We start from the raw sequence: 22,352 nt of genomic DNA, 5'->3' as shown, positions 1-22,352 counted from the left end.
TGCCTCAGCGTCCCAAGTAGCTGGGATTACAGGTGCGCACCACCACACCTGGCTAATTTTGTATTTTTAGTAGAGATGGGGTTTCTCCATGTTGGTCAGGCTGGTCTCAAACTCCTCTCGACCTCTGGTGATCACCCACCTCGGCCTCCCAAAGTGCTGGGATTACAGGCGTGAGCCACCCGCCCGGCCTGCTCCCTCTTTTTTTTTTTTTTTTTTTTTTTTTTTTTTTTTGAGGCGGAGTCTCGCTCTGTCGCCCAGGCTGGAGTGCAGTGGCGCGATCTCGGCTCACTGCAAGCTCCGCCTCCTGGGTTCCCGCCATTCTCCTGCCTCAGCCTCCCGAGTAGCTGGGACTACAGGCGCCGCCACCACGCCCGGCTAATTTTTTTGTATTTTTAGTGGAGACGGGGTTTCATTGTGTTAGCCAGGATGGTCTCGATCTCCTGACCTCGTGATCCGCCCGTCTCGGCCTCCCAAAGTGCTGGGATTACAGGCTTGAGCCACCGCGCCCGGCCGCTCCCTCTTTTTTTTAGACAGAGTCTCATCCTATCACCCAGGCTGGAGTGCAGTGGCACGATTATAGCTCACTGTCATCTCAAACTCCTGGGCCCAAGTGATCGTCTGGCCTCAGCCTCCTGAGTAGCTGGAACTACAGGTGCTCACCACCATGCTTGGCTAATATTTTTAAATGTTTTTGTAGTGATGGGGTGTCATTATATTGACCAGGCTGGTCTTGAACTCCTGGCCTCAAGTCGTCTTCCCTCCTCAGCCTCCCAATGTGCTGGGATTACAGGTGTAAGCCACCATTCCCTGACGCAACAGCTTCTCTTTCTCTCTTTTGTAACTGGACAGCCTCCTAAGCCAGAGAAGGCTTAGAGAGACTTTCTAGCTTCTCTTAAAGACTGAAAATTTGGTCTTACTAGGGTGATGGTAGGACTCGGAGAACCTGTTCTTTGCTTAAATATCCAATAGACATATACACCTACTATCACCAAAAAGAAACTACTGATCTTTTCTCCATAAAGACATATCTTCCATAATTGCCCTTCTATCAGTATGTGGCAACTCCATCTTTCCAGTTGCTGTGGCCCAAAATCTTGGAGTCATCCTTCACTCCTCTTCTCTCTATCTCTTTTTTTTTTTTTTTTTTTTTTGAGACAGAGTCTCGCTCTGTCACTCAGGCTGGAATGGAGTAGTATGATCTCAGCTCACTGCAACCTCCGCCTGCCAGGTTCAAGCAATTCTCCTACCTCAGCCTCCGGAGTAGCTGGGATTACAGGCATGTGCCACCACACCTGGCTGATTTTTGCATTTTTAGTAGAGATGAGGTTTCACCATGTTGGCCAGGCTGGTCTCGAACTCCTGACCTCAGGTGATCTGCCTGCCTCGGCTTCCCAAAGTGCTGTGTTTACAGGTGTAACTGTGCCCGGCCCACTCCTCTCCTTCTCTTAGACCTCTGTGTGTCCCATCAGTGAACCCTGCTGGCTGTACCTTGAAAATACATCTAAGAAAGACCCATCCAGTAGCCCCACCCAATCCCCCAGCCCTTCCCTTTGTCACTGGGTAACCGTACAGCCTCCTGCTTAGTCTCTTTGCTCCCACCCTTGCTACTCTACAGTCACTCCTCAAGTCAGCAGCCAGAGTGATACTTTAAAAATATAGGTTAGATTACAACCTCCTCTGTTCAAAACCTTCCAGAGACTCTCCATCTCTTTTATTTATTTATTTGAGACAGAGTCTCACTCTGTCGCCCAGGCTGGAGTGCAGTGGCGCGATCTCACCTCATTGCAACCTCCGCCTCCCGGGTTCAAGCGATTCCCCTGCCTCAGCCCCGCCGAGTAACTGGGATTACAGATGCGTGCCATCACGCCTGGCTAATTTTTGTATTTTTAGTAGAGACGGAGTTTCGCCGTGTTGGCCAGGCTGGTCTCAAACTCCTGATCTCAGGTGATCTGCCTGTCTTGGCCTCCCAAAGTGCTGGGATTACAAGTGTGAACCACTGTGCCCGGCCCAGTCCTTCATTTCATGCTCTCAGAAGTCCAGTGTGGTAGGTTTCATCACACTCATTTTACAGAGGGAAGATTTGAGACTCAGAGAGATTACGTAATTTTCCTGAGATCATACAGCACAGCTGGGTCTCAAAAAGGCAGATATTTCATCCCAACTCCAATCAAATATGCCAGAGTTCTCCTCCTTCACCACACCCCATTCTGCAATCCTTGGCAAATCTTATGCCCTAACTCTGTGGGAAGCAAGCATCTGGATCCCCAGAGGCACAGCTGAGTTGTGGGAGCTCTGCCACTGCAAGGAGCCACCATAGATCTGAGATCTGGTCCTCAGGATACTGGTTTTTATCAATTTCCCTGCAAATAAACAGACTGGGAAGGCTAAGTCACTCTGACTAAACTAATAACTAAGTGATAAACCCAAACACATACTAATTTCTTAATTTATACAGAAAAATTAAACTGCTAAGAGGATTAGAATGGTAGGCTGGAAGTCTTTTTTTTTTTTTTTTTTTGAGACGGAGTCTCGCTCTGTCGCCCAGGCTGGAGTGCAGTGGCCGGATCCCGGCTCACTGCAAGCTCCGCCTCCCAGGTTCATGCCATTCTCCTGCCTCAGCCTCCCCAGTAGCTGGGACAACAGGCACCCGCCACCTCGCCCGGCTAGTTTTTTGTATTTTTTAGTAGAGACGGGTTTCACCCTGTTAGCCAGGATGGTCTCGATCTCCTGACCTCGTGATCCGCCCGTCTCGGCCTCCCAAAGTGCTGGGATTACAGGCTTGAGCCACCGCACCCGGCCAGGCTGGAAGTCTTTATAAATATGCTCAGAAAATAGGCTTTATTTGAATAAAGTTATATGGCGATCTAACACAGGCTACTTAGAAGCATTCTCTTTCCTGGACAGAACTGATACAGCTCTGACTTATTTTCATCCCTTGACTGTTCTTTTTCTAGATTGCAGACCTCTCTCTCTTTAGTTACGACAACATTATATTGGATGGGTCACAATGAACTTTACGAGATTATAGTTAATTACAGTTTTCCTTCCCTCGGAGAAATTTAGAAAATACCACAAATGCATACCCAGCATATTTCCTCATCATCTCCAGGGGAGACTTTGAGAAGCTTTTTCTTACAGCAACTCTCACACACCCATGAGCTGGAGGGACGTGTTGTGCAACCATATCCCAGCTCCAGCGGTTCTCAACATCCTGATGGTTTTTTTGTTTATCCATCCTACCCTTCTAAACACACACACATGATATTCCTCTAGAGTATCTTAAAGCAAATCTCTAATTCTTATCTCTAAATTCAGGAGTTGGAGCCTCATCTTTTTTTTTTTTTTTTTTTTGAGACGGAGTCTTGCTCTGTCACCCAGGCTGGAGTGCAGTGGCCGGATCTCAGCTCACTGCAAGCTCCGCCTCCCGGGTTCACGCCATTCTCCTGCCTCAGCCTCCCGAGTAGCTGGGACTACAGGCGCCCGCCACCTCGCCCGGCTATTTTTTTGTATTTTTTAGTAGAGACGGGGTTTCACCGTGTTAGCCGGGATCGTCTCTCGATCTCCTGACCTCGTGATCCGCCCGTCTCGGCCTCCCAAAGTGCTGGGATTACAGGCTTGAGCCACCGCGCCCGGCCTTTTTTTTTTTCTTTTTTAGAGATAGGGTCTTGCTTTGTCACCCAGGCTGGAGTGGAGTGGCCTGATCATGGCTCACTGCAGCCTTGACCCCCTGGGGTCAAATGAGCCTCCTGTCTCAGTCTCCCGAGTAGCTGGGTCTACTGGTGCACACCACCACGCCCAGACAATTTTTTCTATTTTTTGTAGAGATGGGGTCTTACTATGTTGCCCAGGCTGGTGTCAAGCTCCTGAACTCAAGTGATCCTCCTGCCTCAGCCTCCAAAGTGCTGGTACTACAGGTGTGTGAGCCACTGTGCCCAGTCTGTCCTAATCTTTTTTTTTTTTTTTTTTTTTTTTGAGACGGAGTCTCGCTTTGTTGCCCAGGCTGGAGTGCAGTGGCTGGATCTCAGCTCACTGCAAGCTCCGCCTCCCGGGTTTGCGCCATTCTCCTGCCTCAGCCTCCCGGGTAGCTGGGACTACAGGCGCCTGCCACCTCGTCCGGCTAGTTTTTTGTATTTTTTAGTAGAGATGGGGTTTCACCATGTTAGCCGGGATGGTCTCGATCTCCTGACGTCGTGATCCGCCCGTCTCGGCCTCCCAAAGTGCTGGGATTACAGGCTTGAGTCACCGCGCCCGGCTTTTTTTTTTTTTTTTTTTTTTTTTTTTTTGAGACGGAGTCTCGCTCTGTCGCCCAGGTTGGAGTGCAGTGGCGCGATCTCGGCTCACTGCAAGCTCCGCCTCCTGGGCCCACGCCATTCTCCTGCCTCAGCCTCCCGTCTAATCTTAAAGATTACCACAACAAATCATTGTGAGATCAAAATGAGATACTGGATGTGAAAGGGTTGTACTTCTGAAAAATAGGCTGCATATTAAGTTCTCTGGTAGAGGGTGGGGTGAGCACGATGGCTCACACCTGTAATTCCAACACTTTCGGGGGCCAAGGTAGGAGGATGACTCAAGCCCAGGAGTTCAACACCAGCCTGGTCAAATAGCAAGACATTATCTCTACAAAAAATAAAATAAAATAATAGCCAGGCATGGTGACACCTGACTGTATTCCAACTCCTCAGAAGGCTAAGGCAGGAGGATCCCTTGAGCCCAGGAGTTTGAGGCTACAGTGAACCATGGTCACACCACTGCACTTTATCCTGGGTGACAGAACAAGACCCTGTCTCTGGAAAAAAAAAAAAAAAAAAAAGGCTAGCGTAGTGGCTCATGCCTGTAATCCCAGCACTTTGGGACACTGAGGTGGGCGGAGTGCTTGAACCCAACCAGGAGTTGGAGATCAGCCCGGCCAACATGGTGAAATCCTGTCTCTACAAAAAATATAAAAATTAGCTGGGCATGGTTGCACGTGCCTGTGGTCCCAGCTACTCAGGAGGATGAGGCGGGAGGACGGCTTGAGCCTGGGAGGCAGAGTTTGCAGTGAGCTGTGATCACACCACTGTCCTCCAGCCTGGGTGATAGAGTGAGAGACTCTCTCAAAAAAAATAAAATTAAATTCTCCAAGTTTTTTTTTTTTTTCTTCAAAACTAAATCCCTACACCTATTGACTCAAGTGTCTGACAGGAGGGCTCAGGCAAAGGTACCTACCCCAGGATATTTGACTGTGGCTTTCAGGAGGCCAATGTTGAGAAGTCACCACTGGGAAGTAGCTGCCTAGTTAGTGTTGGAGCTGCCATCCTCTCGTATGCTCCAGTGGCTACCTGGGGAACTGGAGGTACAGTTGGTAGGACCCAGTCAGCTGTGACTATTGGGCTGAAGATGGACGTGACCCACTGGATACCTGAGGATGGATGGATGGTTGTACTTGGCCTAGGGAGGGCTGATGTTAGACCCTGCTTTGGTCCTAGGAGGGGGTGGATCAGAATTGAATAGCAAGGTTTGTAAAAGAAGGGTGAGAAGCAGTGGAAAGAATAAGCCAAGAGGCTGCCCTGGAGCCTCTATCATGGGGTGAAGGGGCATCAGGCTTCAAGGTGCTCCTGAGCGGAGGTCCCTCTTTGGCTGTGTTGTTGTTGTTTTTAATTTTTTAAAAGGCACAGGGTCTCAACATCTTGCCCAGGCTGGTCTTGAACTCCTGGGCTCAAGCAATCCTCCCAAAGTGCTAGAATTATAGGCATGAGCCACCGCACCCAGCCCCCCATCTTTGGCTTGGAAGACGGGAAGGTAGAGAAATCACCCAGAACCGCTGGAATACGCAACTCACATTGTATATGAATACCCCAGCCCTGAAGTTGTGCAGCCCTAGACTGTGGGAGACAGATGATTCCACAGAGAAAAAGGGGACCGCTAGGCAGCTGAAAGGATGGCAGCGCAAGACCCGAGCCAGCTTTCAGAGGGTGCCTCTGCGTAGGAGTAAAAGGCGGTGTTGAAGGGGGCATGGCTACTTGTTCTCTTTCCCACCACCACCCCTCAACACCTTGACTGTGTTGAAGTTAGCTGAAGTTTGTGCTTCTGAAAAGCAGCTACAGTAAATAAATCCCCCATCCTTTTGTCTTCCTTCCATCTCATTTTGTAATCTCCATTGTCCAGGCTGGAGTAGAGTGGCGCGATCTTGGCTCACTGCAACCTCTGCCTCCTGGGCTTGAGTGATTGTCATGCCTCAGCCTCCCAAGTAGCGGAGATTACAGGCACGTGCCATGATGCCTGGCTAATTTCTTTTTGTATTTTTAGTAGAGAGGGTTTCACCATGTTTGTTGGCCAGGCTGGTCTTTTTTTTTTTTTTTTTTTTTTTTTTTGAGATGGAGTCTCGCTCTGCCGCCCAGGCTAGAGTACAGTGGCCGGATCTCAGCTCACTGTGAGCTCCGCCTCCCGGGTTTACGCCATTCTCCTGCCTCAGCCTCCTGAGTAGCTGGGGCTATAGGCATGCACCACCTCGCCCGGCTAGTTTTTTGTATTTTTTAGTAGAGACAGGGTTTCACCGTGTTAGCCAGTATGGTCTCGATCTCCTGACCTCGTGATCTGCCCGTCTCAGCCTCCCAAAGTGCTGCGATTACAGGCTTGAGCCACTGCGCCCGGCCAGCCAGGCTGGTCTTATACTCCTGACATGTGATCTGCCCGCCTCAGCCTCCCAAAGTGCTGGGATTACAGGCGTGAGCCACCGCGCCCAGCTGAGAAATGGTTGATCTTAACGGACTACCCTGCTCTGGAATATCCTGAGATAAGACCCACTTCCACCCTTCCTCAGTGACTCAGATAAGACCTTCTCCATCCTTCCTCTCATGAAAAATCCCTTGTTTACCTGGAGTTACCCCAGGTCTCCTTCCTTTTTTTTTTGCTTGGAGACGGAGTTTCAGTCTTGTGGCCCAGGCTGGAGTGCAGTGGCATGATCTCGGCTAACCGCAACCTCCGCGTCCCAGGTTCAAGTTATTCTCCTGCCTCAGCCTCCCGAGGCGCTGGGATCACAGGCATGCGCCACCACATCCAGCTAATTTTGTATTTTTAGTAGAGACGGGGTTTCTTCATGTTGGTCAGGCTGGTCTCGAACTCCCGACCTCAGGTGAGCCACCTGCCTCGGCCTCCCAAAGTGTTGGAATTACAGGCATGAGCCGCTGTGCCTGGCCTTTATGTGCATTTTACCACAATTAAAAATTCATCTTGCAGAGAAATGCAATGAAAGTAATTTTATTCAAAACAATTAGAACCCCTATATGTGCTGGGTGATAGGTTGGCGTTAGGGAAATGGGTGTGGCCTGAGATAGGAAATGAGTAAGACCTGCTTCCTGTGGTCCTGGAGCTCCCAGCCTTGCTGCAGAGACAAACCCATAATCTGTAATTGAGTGCCATAATTCCAGGTGACACACATTATAGTGTACATGCGTACCACCTGATTTTAGTCAGGATGCAAAGGGCTTTGAATGCTACACTAAGGACTTTTGATTTTGGTAATTGGGAGTTATGAATAGTTTTTTTTTTTTTTTTTGAGACGGAGTCTCGCTCTGTTGCCGGGGCTGGAGTGCAGTGGCCGGATCTCAGCTCACTGAAAGCTCCGCCTCCCGGGTTTACGCCATTCTCCTGCCTCAGCCTCCTGAGTAGCTGGGGCTACAGGCGCCTGCCACCTCGCCCGGCTAGTTTTTTGTATTTTTTAGTAGAGATGGGGTTTCACCGTGTTAGCCAGGATGGTCTCGATCTCCTGACCTCGTGATCCGCCCGTCTCGGCCTCCCAAAGTGCTGGGATTACAGGCTTGAGCCACTGCGACCGGCCTATGAATGGTTTTAAAGCCAGTGTATGACATGAACAGATTCATTGCAATTCCTGAAGTCTTAGCACCAGACATTTGACATTGGAGGTTCTGTGACAGGCTGGGCACCATGGCTCATGCCTGTAATCCCAGCACTTTGAGAGATGAGGTGGGAGGATTGCTTAAGGCCGGGAGTTCAAAACCAGCCTGGACAACATAGAGACCCCCATCTTTAGAAAAAATTTTAAAAATTAGCTGAGGCTCACCCAGCAGTTTGAGGTTGCCGTGAGCTATGATCACAGTATTGCACCTCAGCCTGGGTGATGGATTGAGACTCCATCTCTTCTTTTTTTTTTTTTTTTTTGAGAAGGATCTGCTGCCCAGGCTGGAGTACAGTGGTGCGATCTTCTCGACTCACTGCAACCTCCACCTCCTGGGTTCAAGCGATTCTCCTGCCTCAGCCTCCTAAGTATTTGGGATTACAGGCACCCGCCACCACACCCGTTTACTTTTTTTGTGTGTGTGTATATATATATATATATATATATATATATATATATATATATTTTTTTTTTTTTTTTTTTTTTTGAGATGAAGTCTCACTGCGTTGCCCAGGCTGGAGTGCTGTGGTGCAGTCTCGGCTCACTGCACCCTCCGCCTTCTGGGTTCAAGCGATGCTCCTGCCTCAGCCTCCCGAGTAGCTGGGACTACTGGCGTGTGCCACCACGGCCGGCTAATTGTTTGTATTTTCAGTAGAGATGGGGTTTCACCACGTTGGCCAGGATGGTATTGAACTCCTGACCTCAGGTAATCCGCCTGCCTCCCAAAGTGCTGGGATTACAGGCATGAGCCACCGTGCCCGGCCAAGTAAAAAAGAAAATAGCTGTGACAGCTTTAATTTTAAAAAGTTGATCCCCTGTAAAGCAGGCTCATAATTATGTTTATCTTATTAAATATATTCATGCTCAGGAAAGCAAGAATGTTAACTTTGGTTAAGTCTATTGGGAAGATATAAATACAGATCTGTCAATTGCTCTATAAGGCATGTGCATGGAGCACTTTGAGAGCTCAGACACGGGAATCTACCCTGCCTGAGGGGTTCGGGAAGGACCTCCAGAAGGAAGTGGACTGCAGAAAAAAAGAGGGAAGGGAAGCTGGAGCATAAAGATGGAGGAAAAGAGTCATGGGCAATAAGGCCAGGGCCAGATGGCAGGGGGCTTTGTGTGCCAAGTCGAGGAGCTTGAATCTCCTCCCCACAGGTGACAGTGAGCCATCAAAGGCCCGGTTAACAAGAATGATGATGATGAAATGGTGCTTATGGCTCGGTGTGGTGGTTTACACCTCTAATCCCAGCACTTTAGGAGGCTGAGGAGGGCGATCCCTGAAGTCCAGAAGTTTGAGACAAATCTGGGCAACTTAGTGAGACTCCCCCCCCACACACCCCATTGCTACAAAAAATTAAAAATTAGCCAGGCGTGGTGACACATACCTGTCGTCCCAGCTACTTGAGAGGCTGAAGTGGGAAGATCCCTTGAGCCCAGGAGGTTGAGGCTGTGGCCATGCCACTGCACTCCAGCCTGGACGACAGAGAGAGACCCTGTTTCAAACACAAAAACAAAAAAAAAGAAAATAAAAAAGAAAGAAATAGTGCTTACTACATGCAAGGCATTGTTCTAAGAGGTTTACCAATATTGACTCATTTAACCCTGACCCTCACCATGGTTAGATGGTTTTGATCACTTTAGTGGCTACGTGGAGACCAGTCTGGACACATGTTGTTGTGGTGCCGGATAAAGATGAAGGGATGTGCCTGTAGTCCCAGTTACTCAGGAGGCTAAGGTGGCAGGATCACTTGAGCCAGGGAGGTAGAGGCTGGAGCTGAGACTGTGCCACTGCACTCCAGCGTGGGCAACAGAGCAAGACCTTGTCTGTCTGTCTCTCTCTCTTTTTTTTGAGACGGAGTTTTGCTTTTGTGGCTCAGGCTGGAGTGCAGTGGCTTAGTCTTTGCTCACGGCAACCTCTGCCTCCTGGGTTCAAGCGATTCTCCTGCCTCAGCCTCCCGGTAGCTGGGATTACAGGTGCCACCACGCCTGGCAATTTTTTTTTTTTTTCTGTATTTTTAATAGAGATGGGGTTTCTCCATGTTGGTCAGGCTGGTCTCGAGCTTCCAACCTCAGGTGATCCGCCCGTCTCGGACTCCCAAAGTGCTGGAATTACAGGCGTGAGCCACAGCGCCCGGCCAAGACCTCGTTTCAAACAAAAAAGGAAAGAAAAGGAGGGAAGGAGGTGATGGCTTTTAGAATTAATTAATTTGTGTGCTTTCAATTCTTCTATATCTGTAGGTTGCTTGATGGCCCAGACTATCACGGCAAAGGAGTCATTTGCATTTGAAGAGAATGTGTCTTCCGCAGTTGTTAGATGGAATTTCTATAAATATCATCAGGTCAAGTTAGTTGGCAGTACTGTTCAAGTCTTTTATAAATTGATAATTTTCCAGTTATTTTATGGATTTGTCTATTTCTCCTTTCACTGCTATATCTTCCAAACTGATTCAGAGAGCTGCAGTTAGGACCGTACTATTGCAGAGAGGATAGAATGTTTGGGACCAGAAGAAACGTTTTATCTCTTTAAATTTACTCTCGTACGCAGAAAACAAAGTGGGAATAAACTACGTATCCCAGCAAGCCTAGCGGAACTCAGGGCAAATGCAAATAAGGGAGTCTGGGCATTCGGCTACGCCCCTTTTCTGGGTTGGCAAGGCAACTGATACCCAAGCCAGCCAATCGGTGATATGCTCACCTGCAGGGGCGGGGCTTGACGAGAGCCAATAGAACGCGGGGACGGTTGTTCTTCGGGCCAATGGGTTGGGCGACAGGGCGGGCTTTTGATGAAGGGTCGGCGGTGGGAAAGATGGCGGCGACTCTGGGACCCCTTGGGTGGTGGCAGAAGTGGCGGCGATGTTTGTCGGCTCGGGATGGGTCCAGGATGTTACTCCTTCTTCTTTTGTTGGGGTCTGGGCAGGGGCCACAGCAAGTCGGGGCGGGTCAGACGTTCGAGTACTTGAAACGGGAGCACTCGCTGTCGAAGCCCTACCAGGGTGAGGCGCCCAGGGTGAGGTGGTCGTGCAGTGGGGCGGGCTTCGGGACTTGATTTCAGGGGTAGAGGCGGGGGCGGCGAAGGGCTTCGTGGCCCGGAGGAAACTGCTGGCGGTGGTGGGGCCCACGGGGACTCCCTCCGCGTTTGGGAGCCACAGGTCTGAAAGTCAGGAGTTAGGTGTGCCTGCCAAGCTCTGGAAGTTTCCAGTAGGTAAAGGCAGGGCTGTCGGGTGCCACTAGTGCTAGGCCTGGAGTTAGACAGGAGGAGTTTGGGAAGGGGAGAGAATTGAGAATGGTGAGGGGTAATTGAGGGCTACTAGCAATGAGCCGGTCTCCAGAGGGACCTGTGGATGTGCTAGAAATAAAGCAAGAGGAAGAACTGGGGTAGAACTTGAACGGAATGAGAAGAAAGATGATAAAATTATGCTGCTGGGTAGAACCACCTTCTCTTCTGCAGCCTAGGGGCCCTATTGATGAAAGACGTTAGGGTTTACACAACTCTAAGCACAGCTTATCGGCCAGAAAATTGATACAGTTAGCTACAAAACGTTGACAAACCAGTGCAGATGGCTTAACTAACACAAGTCTTTCCCCACTAAGGCATAAGTAGTGGGACACAAAACAGTTCAAAGTGCAAGAGTATAGGCTACTACTAAGGGTAATCATTTATTCCCTTACATGCCTGGATAGCCTGTGTGCTGATCTCTTTGCTAATATTCATGAGTTTGCAGACACGAAGTTTTCACTCTTAAAGAAGTTTATAGTTGAGGGTACAGGGAGTAGCTTCACACCTTAAGGGTTGTTTAAAGAAAGAATGTGACAGCCGGGTGCGGTGGCTCCCGCCTGTAATCCCAGCACTTGGGGAGGCCGAGACGGGCGGATCACGAGGTCAGGAGATCTAGACCATCCTGGCTAACACGGTGAAACCCCGTCTCTACTAAAAATACAAAAAAATTAGCCGGGTGTGGTGGCGGGCGCCTGTAGTCCCAGCTGCTGGGGAGGCCGAGGCAGGAGAATGGCGTGAACGTGGGAGGCGGAGCTTGCAGTGAGCTGAGATCGCGCCACTGCACTCCAGCCTGGGCAACAGAGCGAGACTCCATCTCAAAAAAAGAAAAAAGAAAAGAAAGAATGTGACTAAGCGCCAGAGACGTGAGGGTCAAACTCTTTTTGTTTTTATTTATATATTTTTAGAGACAGGGTCTTGTTCCATTGCCTAGGCTGGAGTGCAGTGGCACAATCATGGCTCATGCAGTTTCACCCTCCTGGGCTCAAGCGATCCTGCCACCTCAGCCTGCTGAGTAGCTAGGACTATAGACAAGGACAACCACACCTGGCTAATTTTTATTTTTTTGGTAAAGACAGGGTCTTTCTATGTTGCCTAGACTGGTCTCAAACTGCTGACCTCAAGATGCCCTCCCTCCTCAGCATCTTAAAGAGTGGGGATTACAGGGGTGAGCCACTGCACCTGACCTGTCAAACTCTTTTTGATGTAACTCAGGAAAATTTTTTTCTTTTTTTTTTCTTTTTTTTTTTTTTGAGACGGAGTCTCGCTCTGTCACCCAGGCTAGAGTGCGGTGGCCGGATCTCAGCTCACTGCAAGCTCCGCCTCCCGGGTTCACGCCATTCTCCTGCCTCAGCCTCCCGAGTAGCTGGGACTATAGGCGCCCGCCACCTCGCCCGGCTAGTTTTTTTGTATTTTTTAGTAGAGACGGGGTTTCACCGTGTTAGCCAGGATGGTCTCCATCTCCTGACCTCGTGATCCGCCCGTCTCGGCCTCCCAAAGTGCTGGGATTACAGGCGTGAGCCACCGCGCCCGGCCAGGAAAATTTTTTTCTTTTACGATGCTGAAGTTTATTCACATATTACAACGGGAAGAATGGATGTGAGCTATGGTTACTGTAGCATGCATAAAGTGATAGTTCTGATGTACTTTGGGGTCCTCACCTGATAAAGGCCTTGTGAAAGTTGTAGAAATTGTAAGGATTTAAGATTCATGAGTGACAAGATAGGAGACTGAGTGACATTAAAGGGGGAAAAAGATGATGGCTCAGCTTTCAGAGGCTCTGTGGTGGCTGCTTTCTGAATGGATTGGTGTTGAAGAGTATGAACTGATCTACTTCCTTCCTGTAGGTGTGGGCACTGGCAGTTCCTCACTGTGGAATCTGATGGGCAATGCCATGGTGATGACCCAGTATATCCGCCTTACCCCAGATATGCAAAGTAAACAGGGTGCCTTGTGGAACCGGGTGGTAAGAATCTCTCTCCCTCCTGTGTTGGTGACCCAGAAAGACCTAAAAGGTTCAGCAGTGGCATACTGATTTAATTTTACTGTCTATCCCCCTGGTATTCCGTCTTCTGTGGATATCAAGGATCTTTATTTTTGAGATTATTCTGACCTTCATAATAAATAAATCAGGTATTTAGGAAAATGCTATTTAATTATAGCAAATAATTCATTTTTTTTTCCCCCCTGAAATGTCTTTAATTCCTGATTGGCCCAATAGTACTACTCCTTAGGGTTTAATAATAACTTAACTCCTGCTTAACCACTTTGTAAGAAGATTGTAAGAAGACCAGAGTGCAGTGGCACAATCATAGCTCACTACAGCCTCAAACTCTTGGGTTTAAGGGATCCTCCTCCCTCAGCCTCCTGAGTAGCTGAGACTACAGGCATGTGCCACTGCACCTGGCTCATCTTAAAAATATTTTTTGTAGAGATGGGATTTTGCTGTGTTGCCCAGGCTGGTCTCAAATTCTTGGTCTCAAACAGTCCTCCTGCCTTGGCCTCCTAAAGGTCTGGGATTACAGGTGTGAGCCACCAGGCCTCGTTGAGAGTACTCTCTCAAATTGATCCCAAACCTTATCCCAGCATCCCCACCTTGTTATCTCAATTTGAAGAATCTGATATAAAATTTTATTTTCATGTGAAAGCCACTCTGAGCTATTGGTCATTTTATTTGTACTTCTCTGGACCTTTTCTAGCTGCATTGTCTTCCTTGAGGTATGGCGACAAGAAGTGAATGCAGTATTCCTGGTGTGGCTGCACTGTGATTTTGTACAAGTGTAAGATGATGCTTTCTTTTCTGTTTCCAGGGCTCTTTCTAAATCTTTTATGACCAGTTTACTTTTGGGCATGACTGGCATCCTTTGATACTTTCTCTGGAGCTCTCATAAACTAAGAACCTACTTTTACATGGCTTTTCTCATTGGTTGTAGATAAGTGAATCTCAGAAAAGAGAACGATTTCTTTTCCTTGTTCAGGAGGGCAAGAGAAATTTCTACATTAGCCATCTGCACAAACTGGCCCCTTAACCTAGATCATAGTGCTGAGCTCATTTTTGGACAGAGTACAGAGCATTGTGTTTTGGTAGGAGAGATAAAGGACAGTTGAAAGACTGGGGTTCTTGGTCCAGCTCTGTTACAGTCCTCCTGTGAGCCCTCAGCAGATTATTTAACCTCTTAGTTTTCTGTTCCTCCATCTGATAAATGAGCTTTAGAATACCTGTTTTACTTGCCCACTGGGCTTGTTGTGAGAATAAAATAAGACGATAGACATGAAAAGACTGTGGCAAGTTAAAATGGTTACAGAAATATGTGTTATGTCATTACACTTGTATAAGTTTGTTGGTGGGGCTCTTGTGGGTTACCGGATGATTATGTTCAAGGCTTGATACTCCGCTGCTGTCTTGCTGGCTCTCTGTCTCTACATAACTTGTAGCCTCAGTTCTAGTATAGCCTCTAGTTCTTCCCTTTTTCAGATTTCTGATACCTGTATTTGCTGTTATCTGGCTATCACCATGACTGTGGGCTTATTTCTGAGTTATTTGAATGGGATCCATTTGTTTGAGCAGTGGTTCTCAAATTTGGCTATCCATTGGAATTGATGCCTGGGTGTCACCCCCAGAGATTCTGATCTAATTGGAATAGGGTGCAGCTTGGCCATTGGGATTTTTTAAAACTGCCTAGGTGAATCCAGTGTGTGGCAGAATTTCAGAAACACAATTATATATGGTCCTGGGCAAAACAGTATAGCATTGTGCTGTAGGAGGCCAAGAATCAGTGACAGACACCTCTTGGCTCACTGAGAACTTCTGTGACACTGCCCTGTTCCCAGGGGCATAATACCTACCTCCTGGCAGCTTCCTGCCCCACTGAATTTCACTCTTTCTCTGAAAGATTTTTTTTTTTTTTTGAGACAGGGTCTCATCACTCTGTCAGCTAGGCTGGAGTGCAGTGGCACTGTCACAGCTCACTGCAGTCTGGACCTCCTGGGCTCAAGTTATCCTCCCACCGTAGCCTCTCAAAATGCTTGGATTACTGGCGTGAGCTACTGTGCCTGGCCTTTCTCTGAAATCTTTTCTTTTTTTTTTGAGATGGAGTCTCCCTGTGTTGCCCAGGCTGGAGTGTAGTGGCGCGATCTTGGCTCACTGCAAGCTCCACCTCCTGGGTTCACACCATTCTCCTACCTCAGCCTCCCAAGTAGGTGGGACTACAGGCGCCCGCCACCACACCCAGCTAATTTTTTGTATTTTTTAGTAGAGACGGGGTTTCACCATGTTAGCCAGGATGATTTTGATCTCCTGACCTTGTGATCTGCCCGCCTTGGCCTCCCAAAGTGCTGGGATTAAAGGCGTCAGCCACTGTGCTGGGCCCTTTCTCTGAAATCTTTTTTTTTTTTTTTTTTTGAGACGGAGTCTCACTCTGTCACCCAGGCTGGAGTACAGTGGCGCCATCTCGGCTCACTGCAAGCTCCACCTCCTGGGTTCACGCCAGTCTCCTGCCTCAGCCTCCTGAGTAGCTGGGACTACAGGTGCCCGCCACCACGGCTGCCTACTTTTTTTTTGTATTTTCAGTAGAGACGGGGTTTCACCGTGTTAGCCAGGATAGTCTCGATCTCCTAACCTCCGTGATCTGCGCCCGCCTCGGCCTCCCAAAGTGCTGAGATTACAGGCGTGAGCCACCGCACCCGGCCGTCTGAAATCTTAATGAAACAGCAGAGAGCTAAGAATCCAGAGTGACAAGACAGAGACTGGCTCATTAGAGTAGGATAACCTATTGGAGATTTCAGGGCCCCTTGCTAAATGCAGGAGTACCCAACCTCCTTTCATTTTGACTATGTACTTCTAATATGAATACTTTTGGAAAATATCCCAGAAATAAAAAATGAAAACTGAAAATGATCTAGCAATATGTTGCCCAGAACAGTCTATTTGGAGAGCCTTTGGCTGAACCCAGCTGGTCTGTCTGTTCTTCCTTCACTTCTTTCTTCACGGTAGACTTTTAACCAGAAGCTTCCCTAAATCAACTACCCACTCTCATTTTTTTCTTGAAACCGTTCAACTGTTTAAAACACTTAACCATCCACTCGCATCCTTCTCCAGGTGCATTTAAGCTTCTTGGCCATGGATGGGAGGATTTGGGGAACTGTAACTTGCTCTTCTTATGAGAATTCTGGTTTACCCCTCAGCTTGGCAGAGGGCCAGGTCTAGCTAATTAGAGTTGCTTGTAGTATCTGCTAATTATTCCTGGAAACCTTTGCATAATAGCTTAGCTTTTCTTTTTCTACTATAATAAATTAGGCTTTGACCTTTCTTTAAATCCAGCTTTTCAGAGTTTTTCTGTCTGAGGGGTGATCTTGAGTTGTAAATGAGTATGGATTCAGCCATCTGTACTCTAAAAGCCGAGCTACTTTGCTGGGGGGATGTAGGATCACAGGAGTGGAGTTTGGTATACTCTTGTCTTTCCCAGCTTTGGAGTTCTGTCCGGTTTCTGTTGGGAAATGTTGAAGATAATTGGGGGGTTTATTCATTTTCATATTAAATCTCTAAACAGTTGAGTGGTTGAATCCGTTTAATTTTATGACGTGAACACTAGCAAGTCTTAGATTTAGGTTTTAACCCTTAGCCTCGTGTTACCTGCATCTGTGTGTTTTCCGAGTCTGCTGATTGCTGATGCGGGCTTGAGGGGTTTTGCATTTCATGCTCCTTGTTGATTCTAATGTCTTTTTTACTTTAGCCGTGTTTCCTGAGAGACTGGGAGTTGCAGGTGCACTTCAAAATCCATGGACAAGGAAAGAAGAATCTGCATGGGGACGGCTTGGCAATCTGGTACACAAAGGATCGGATGCAGCCAGGTATTGGGACCCTGTGTTACTCTTGTGTGGGTGTGACAACCTGCTTTTTCATGTGCCCTCTTTTTGAAAAGTTTCCTTCCCCACCGTGCCAGCTGTTTTCCCTCTCCTTTAATGTATGTGGATGAACACTGGCCTCTCTAGTCTCTAGAATGGGATCTGAGTCCTCATAAGCAGCTGAATTTGGCTCATCCTGAGGCAGTTGCTTGCTTGTTACTTCTTTCTGAGTTTCCTTGTGAAACTACCTGGCCTGTTGGCTGGATGAAAGCACTGGCTCTCCTGAACACTGACGATTGGGTGAGCTGATTTCTTCTGAGCATTCACAGTGAATGATCTCAGCACTGCTGAGTCAAGAGAAGAGTTATCTATTTTCCTTGTGTAGGAGCTATTATTGCTCCACGTAGATGGCAGGCTCAACCTGATTTGACCTGATCTCTTTTGCAACAAGAAGAAGAACTAGGGAATTCAGTTCTCTCTTGGGGGCATAGTCTTTACCAAGTGTTTGTAAAGCAGAATTCTGTAGGGGCACCCTAGCAACCAGTTTGGATGAGGAAGCTGCCTGAGTGCTAAATAAGGTTGCAGTGGCCTTCTCTCTTTCCCTCGCCTCCAACAACAAACAATTACAGATATTTACTGGGCATTGTTACAGGCCATGTGCTTTGCTGGGTACTTGTACATGTGTTTTCTCATCTTGAGAGAGGCTTGGGAGTCTTTTGAATTTTACTTTTTCCTCCATCATAGTGATATGTTATTCCTTTATCAACTCTTAGCTTTATTTCATTGTTCATCATCTGTTCTCTCTCTCTAGGGCCTGTGTTTGGAAACATGGACAAATTTGTGGGGCTGGGAGTATTTGTAGACACCTACCCCAATGAGGAGAAGCAGCAAGAGGTAATGGCAAGTGTCAGAGCCTAGATCAGCTGCACTGACATCACAGTTCTTTGCCTCAGGAATGTTGTACAGGAGGGAACAAAGGGGATAGAAAGTTGAGGGGTTCTTCATCTATTGAACTTCGAAAGTTAATGTCCTTGTCAGTGTTTTTTCTAGAGGAACTGTTTAGGAGTGCACAGTCCTTTGGGAATAGCTGTCTTGAACAAGGGCTTTTTCTTTAGTGTGAATCATGTTCTCTCTTTTGCCTATTAGATAGCCACTGAAATTGAGCGTGTTTGGTTGGTTGGTGATTTGGCTGCTCCAGAGCAAGCCGGATTTATGTAACTCAGCCTCCCGTGACTTCTAATCCATCAGTGCTGTGCTCTCTTCTGCAACTTGCACATACTTTTCAGCATCTTTTTCTTCTTCCTCATCTCAGACCTGAAGAACAGGTCTCCTGCCTATAGAAAAGGCTATAATTGACCAGGAGCAGTGGCTCATACCTGTAAGCCCAGCACTTTGGGAGGCCGAGGCTGGCGGATCACCTGAGGTCAGGAGTTTGAGACTAGCTTTGCCAACATGGTGAAACCCCGTCTCTACTAAATATACAAAAATTAGACGGGTGTGGTGGCGGGTGCCTGTAATCTCAGCTACCTGGGAGGCTGAGGCAGGAGAATCAGACCACTGCACACCACTGCACTAGCTCCCTGGGCAGCAGAGTGAGACTGTCTCAAAAAAAAAAGGAAAGAAAGAAAAGAAAGAAGAAAAGGCTATAAGGGAAGGAAATTGATGAAAGCCCAGCATTTTATTGGAACCTAGTATCTGGCTGTTGGCGAGCCTTTTTGTTACCTGACCCTAAGGGTTTTTTGGTGCTTGCTTTTTTTTTTTTTTTTTTTAATTTTTTTTTGAGATGGAGTCTTGCTCTGTCGCCCAGGCTGGAGGGCAGTGGCGTGATCTCGGCTCACTGCAAGCTCCGCCTCCCAGGTTCAAACCATTCTCCCCCCTCAGCCTCCTGAGTAGCTGGGACTACAGGTGTGTGCCACCACACCTGGCTAATTTTTGTGTTTTTAGTAGAGACGGGGTTTCACCTTGTTGGTCAGGCTGGTCTCGAACCCCTGACCTCGTGATCTGCCCGCCTCGGCCTCCCAAAGTGCTAGGATTACAGGCATGAGCCACCATGCCTGGCTATTGCTTTCTTATATTGACAGTGGATTTGTACTCTTTCTGTGTCCTATGGCACTGCCATCAGATGGTGGGAAATTATGACAGGTTGTTGCTGGGTATCCTTTTAGCTAAGTAATACCTAGCGAGGAAAGCAGGATTAGAAATAGAGGCAAAGTTCACATTATTTTTCCCCCAAAGGTTTATTATGAAAAATTTCAAACTTAAGGAACATTAGAAAGCTGGGCATGGTGGCTCACGCCTGTAATCCCAGCACTTTGGGAGGCCAAGGTGGGCAGATTACTTGAGGTTAGGAGTTCGAGACCAGCCTGGCCAACACTGTGAAACCCTGTCTCCACTAAAAATACAAAAATTAGTATTTTTGTTAGTATTAGTATTAGTATTTTGTTAGTATTAACCTGTAGTCCCAGCTACTTGGGAGGCTGTGGTGGGAGAGTCACTTGAACCTGGGAGGTGGAGGTTGCAGTGAGCTGAGAGCACGCCTTTGCACTCCAGCCGATAATCCCAGCTACTCAGGATGCTGAGTCAGGAGAATGGCTTGAATCCGGGAGGCGGAGGTTGCAGTGAGCTGAGATCGCACCACTGCACTCCAGCCTAGGCAACAGAGCGAGATTGTCACCAAAACAAACAAAAAAATTAGAAGGATAGAGAATGATCATTGTATCTGTGATTCAACAGTTGTTAACATTTCCCACATAGCTCACTTTATTTTTTATTTATATTTAGTTTTTGAGATGGAGTCTTGCTCGTCTCCAGGCTGGAGTGCAGTGGCGCAATCTCGGCTCACTGCAACCTCCACCTCCCGGATTCAAGCCATTCTCCTGCCTCAGGCCTCCCGAGTAACTAGGACTATAGGCACATGCCACCATGCCCAGCTAATTTTTTTTTTTTTTTTTGAGACGGAGTCTCGCTCTGTCGCCCAGGCTGGAGTGCAGTGGCGGGATCTCAGCTCACTGCAAGCTCCGCCTCCCAGGTTCACGCCATTCTCCTGCCTCAGCCTCCCAAATAGCCAGGACTACAGGCGCCCGCCACCTCGCCCGGCTAATTTTTTTTGTATTTTTTAGTAGAAACGGGGTTTTGCCATGTTAGCCAGGATGGTCTCGATCTCCTGACCTCGTGATCTGCCCGTCTCGGCCTCCCAAAGTGCTGGGATTACAGGCTTGAGCCACCGTGCCCAGCCCTAATTTTTGTATTTTTAGTAGCGACAGGGTTTCACCATGTTGGCTAGGATGGTCTCCATCTCTTGACCTCAGGTGATTCGCCCATCCCGACCTCCCGAAGTGGTGAGGTTACAGGTATGAGCCACCGCGCCCAGCGAGCTCACTTTAGAGGGGGTGGAACGTGAGACCTGAGTTAGGAGAATCACCTTTTGTTGTGGATCAGTTCCAGCTGCTTCTCTGTGTTCTTTCTGGGCTGTTCTTCATTCCACATACATTAACCACTTTCTAGGTGCCAGGCCCTGGGGATTAGTGAGCAGGATAACATGGTCCTTGTACTCCGTAGCCCTGAGAATGCTGATGGGGGAACTCTGGGGCACTGTGGGAGGACACAGCAGGCTTCCAACCTGAGGCGGGGCAGTAGTGCTGCTGCTGCTGCTGGGGAGGGCTTCTTCCAGGAAGTGCCTTTAGGTTGAGGTCTGTAGAGTAAGGAACCAGCGTCCCATGCAGAGGGAAAAAAGCATGTGTAAGGTCCTAAGGTTAAGAGGGGGAATGATGAGGCCGGGCGCGGTGGCTCATGCCTGTAATCCCAGCACTTTGGGAGGCCGAGGTGGGTGTTTCACGAGGTCAGGAGATCGAGACTACCCTGGCCAACATGGGGAAATCCCGTCTCTACTAAAAATACAAAATTTAGCCAGGCGTGGTGGCGTGCTTCTGTAATCCCAGCTACTCAGGAGGCTGAAGCAGGAGAATCGCTTGAACCTGGGAGGTGGAGGTTGGAGTGTGAGTCAAGATCGTGCCGCAGCACTCCAGCCTGGGTGATAGAGTGAGACTCCATCTCAAAAAAAAAAAAAAAAAGAGAGGGAATGATGAGTGTATGGAAATAAAGTAGAATCAGAGACAGATGAGGCTAGAATGAAAAGCAGGGCCAGTAGTCTTGTCATGTTGCACAGTTCCTGGGGCTGCCGTTCACCTTGCATTCCATAGTATTAACACCGTAGCTTCGGCATGTTAGCCACTGAGGCTGAGCAGCGTCTGCTTGGGTGGTTGGTGGTTGAACTGTTTAGATGAGAGCCAGGGCAGGCTGAACGTGTGTGACTCATGCTCACCGTACACCACGTGGGGCTGGGTTCTGAAGGATTGTGTTCCCGTTGAAGAGTCTGGACTTGGTTCTGAAGGGGTAGGTGCATTAAAGGATTTTATTGAAGAGGATCATGACTGGATTTGTAGTCACGCTGAGGAAATAGCGGTAGTTAGAGATGCGTCCGAATAAGAGTTGTCAGCTTTAGGGCTTGACAGGAGTTTTAAACTTGTCTCTCTGTTTCTTCCAGAAACAAATTGTTCAAACTCTGTTAGCTCCCATTTCACCATGAGATAGTAGTAATTCTGATTTGAGAAAGTAGAGATTCTGATTTGGGTTTATTTTGTAAGGATTTTGTAGATGTTAATTTAAAAAAATTGATTTTGGATGGTAACAATAGGGACATCTTTTCTGGCTTGCTGTTGTGGTTCTTACTTCCAAGTGCACATTGTAATTCCCTGGAGAACTTTTAAAACTATTGATATCCAGTCCCGACCCCAGAGCTTCTGATTCAGTTCGTCTGAAGTGCAGTCTAGGCAGCCTTCCTTTTCTAAAGCTCTCCGGGGGATTCACATGTATAGCCGAGGCTGAGAACCCTGGACTAACATGGGTCCCTTTTTTCCTTGTGAAACTAAATTTAAGGCCGAGTGCGGTGGCTCACTCCTGTAATCCCAGCACTTTGGAAGGTCGAGGCGGACAGAGCATGAGGTCAGGAGTTCGAGACCAGCCTGGCCAACATAGTGATACCCTGTCTCTACTAAAAATACAAAAATTAGCCAGGCGTGGTGGCACATGCCTGTAGTCCCAGCTACTCAGGAGGCTGAGGCAGGAGAATGGCTTGAACCTGGAAGGCAGAGGTTACCTGGGAGCCAAGATATTGCACTCCAGCCTGGGCGACAAGAGCAAGACTCCGTCTCAAAAACAACAACCATAAAACAAAACAAAACAAAACAAAAAAAACTTCCCGATTATTAGATGGCTGCTGTGTGCCAGGTACTTTGCAAATATTGTCTTAATCCTTGTCAAACCTCCTTATAGTCT

The 22,352-nt window shown here is 48.0% G+C and overlaps 1 protein-coding gene across 6 annotated transcripts in view; it reads left to right on the top strand.

Moving 5' to 3' along the window:
- Positions 1-10,682: 10,682 nt before the first annotated feature.
- LMAN2L (lectin, mannose binding 2 like) overlaps positions 10,683-22,352 on the top strand; it is a 34,411-nt gene continuing 22,741 nt past the window's right edge. For 2 of the 6 annotated variants that reach the window (XM_028832177.2, XM_028832175.2), the window contains exons 1-5: positions 10,683-10,893; positions 13,022-13,140; positions 13,874-13,954; positions 16,907-17,024; positions 17,830-17,912. In XM_028832177.2, coding sequence (XP_028688010.1) covers positions 17,015-17,024; positions 17,830-17,912 — 93 coding nt within the window. In that variant the 5' untranslated portion in view covers positions 10,683-10,893; positions 13,022-13,140; positions 13,874-13,954; positions 16,907-17,014. The remainder of the gene's footprint in view (positions 10,894-13,021; positions 13,141-13,873; positions 13,955-16,906; positions 17,025-17,829; positions 17,913-22,352) is intronic. The other 4 variants (XM_028832174.2, XM_028832173.2, XM_028832179.2 and 1 more) reach the window with 3 other exon arrangements.

This window comes from Macaca mulatta, chromosome 13 (genome assembly GCF_049350105.2).
Source record: "Macaca mulatta isolate MMU2019108-1 chromosome 13, T2T-MMU8v2.0, whole genome shotgun sequence".
In the NCBI taxonomy this organism is placed as follows: Eukaryota; Metazoa; Chordata; class Mammalia; order Primates; family Cercopithecidae; genus Macaca; species Macaca mulatta.
The sequence above is the reverse complement of the archived record's forward strand: the minus strand, read 5'-3'. Positions and strand labels throughout refer to the sequence as shown.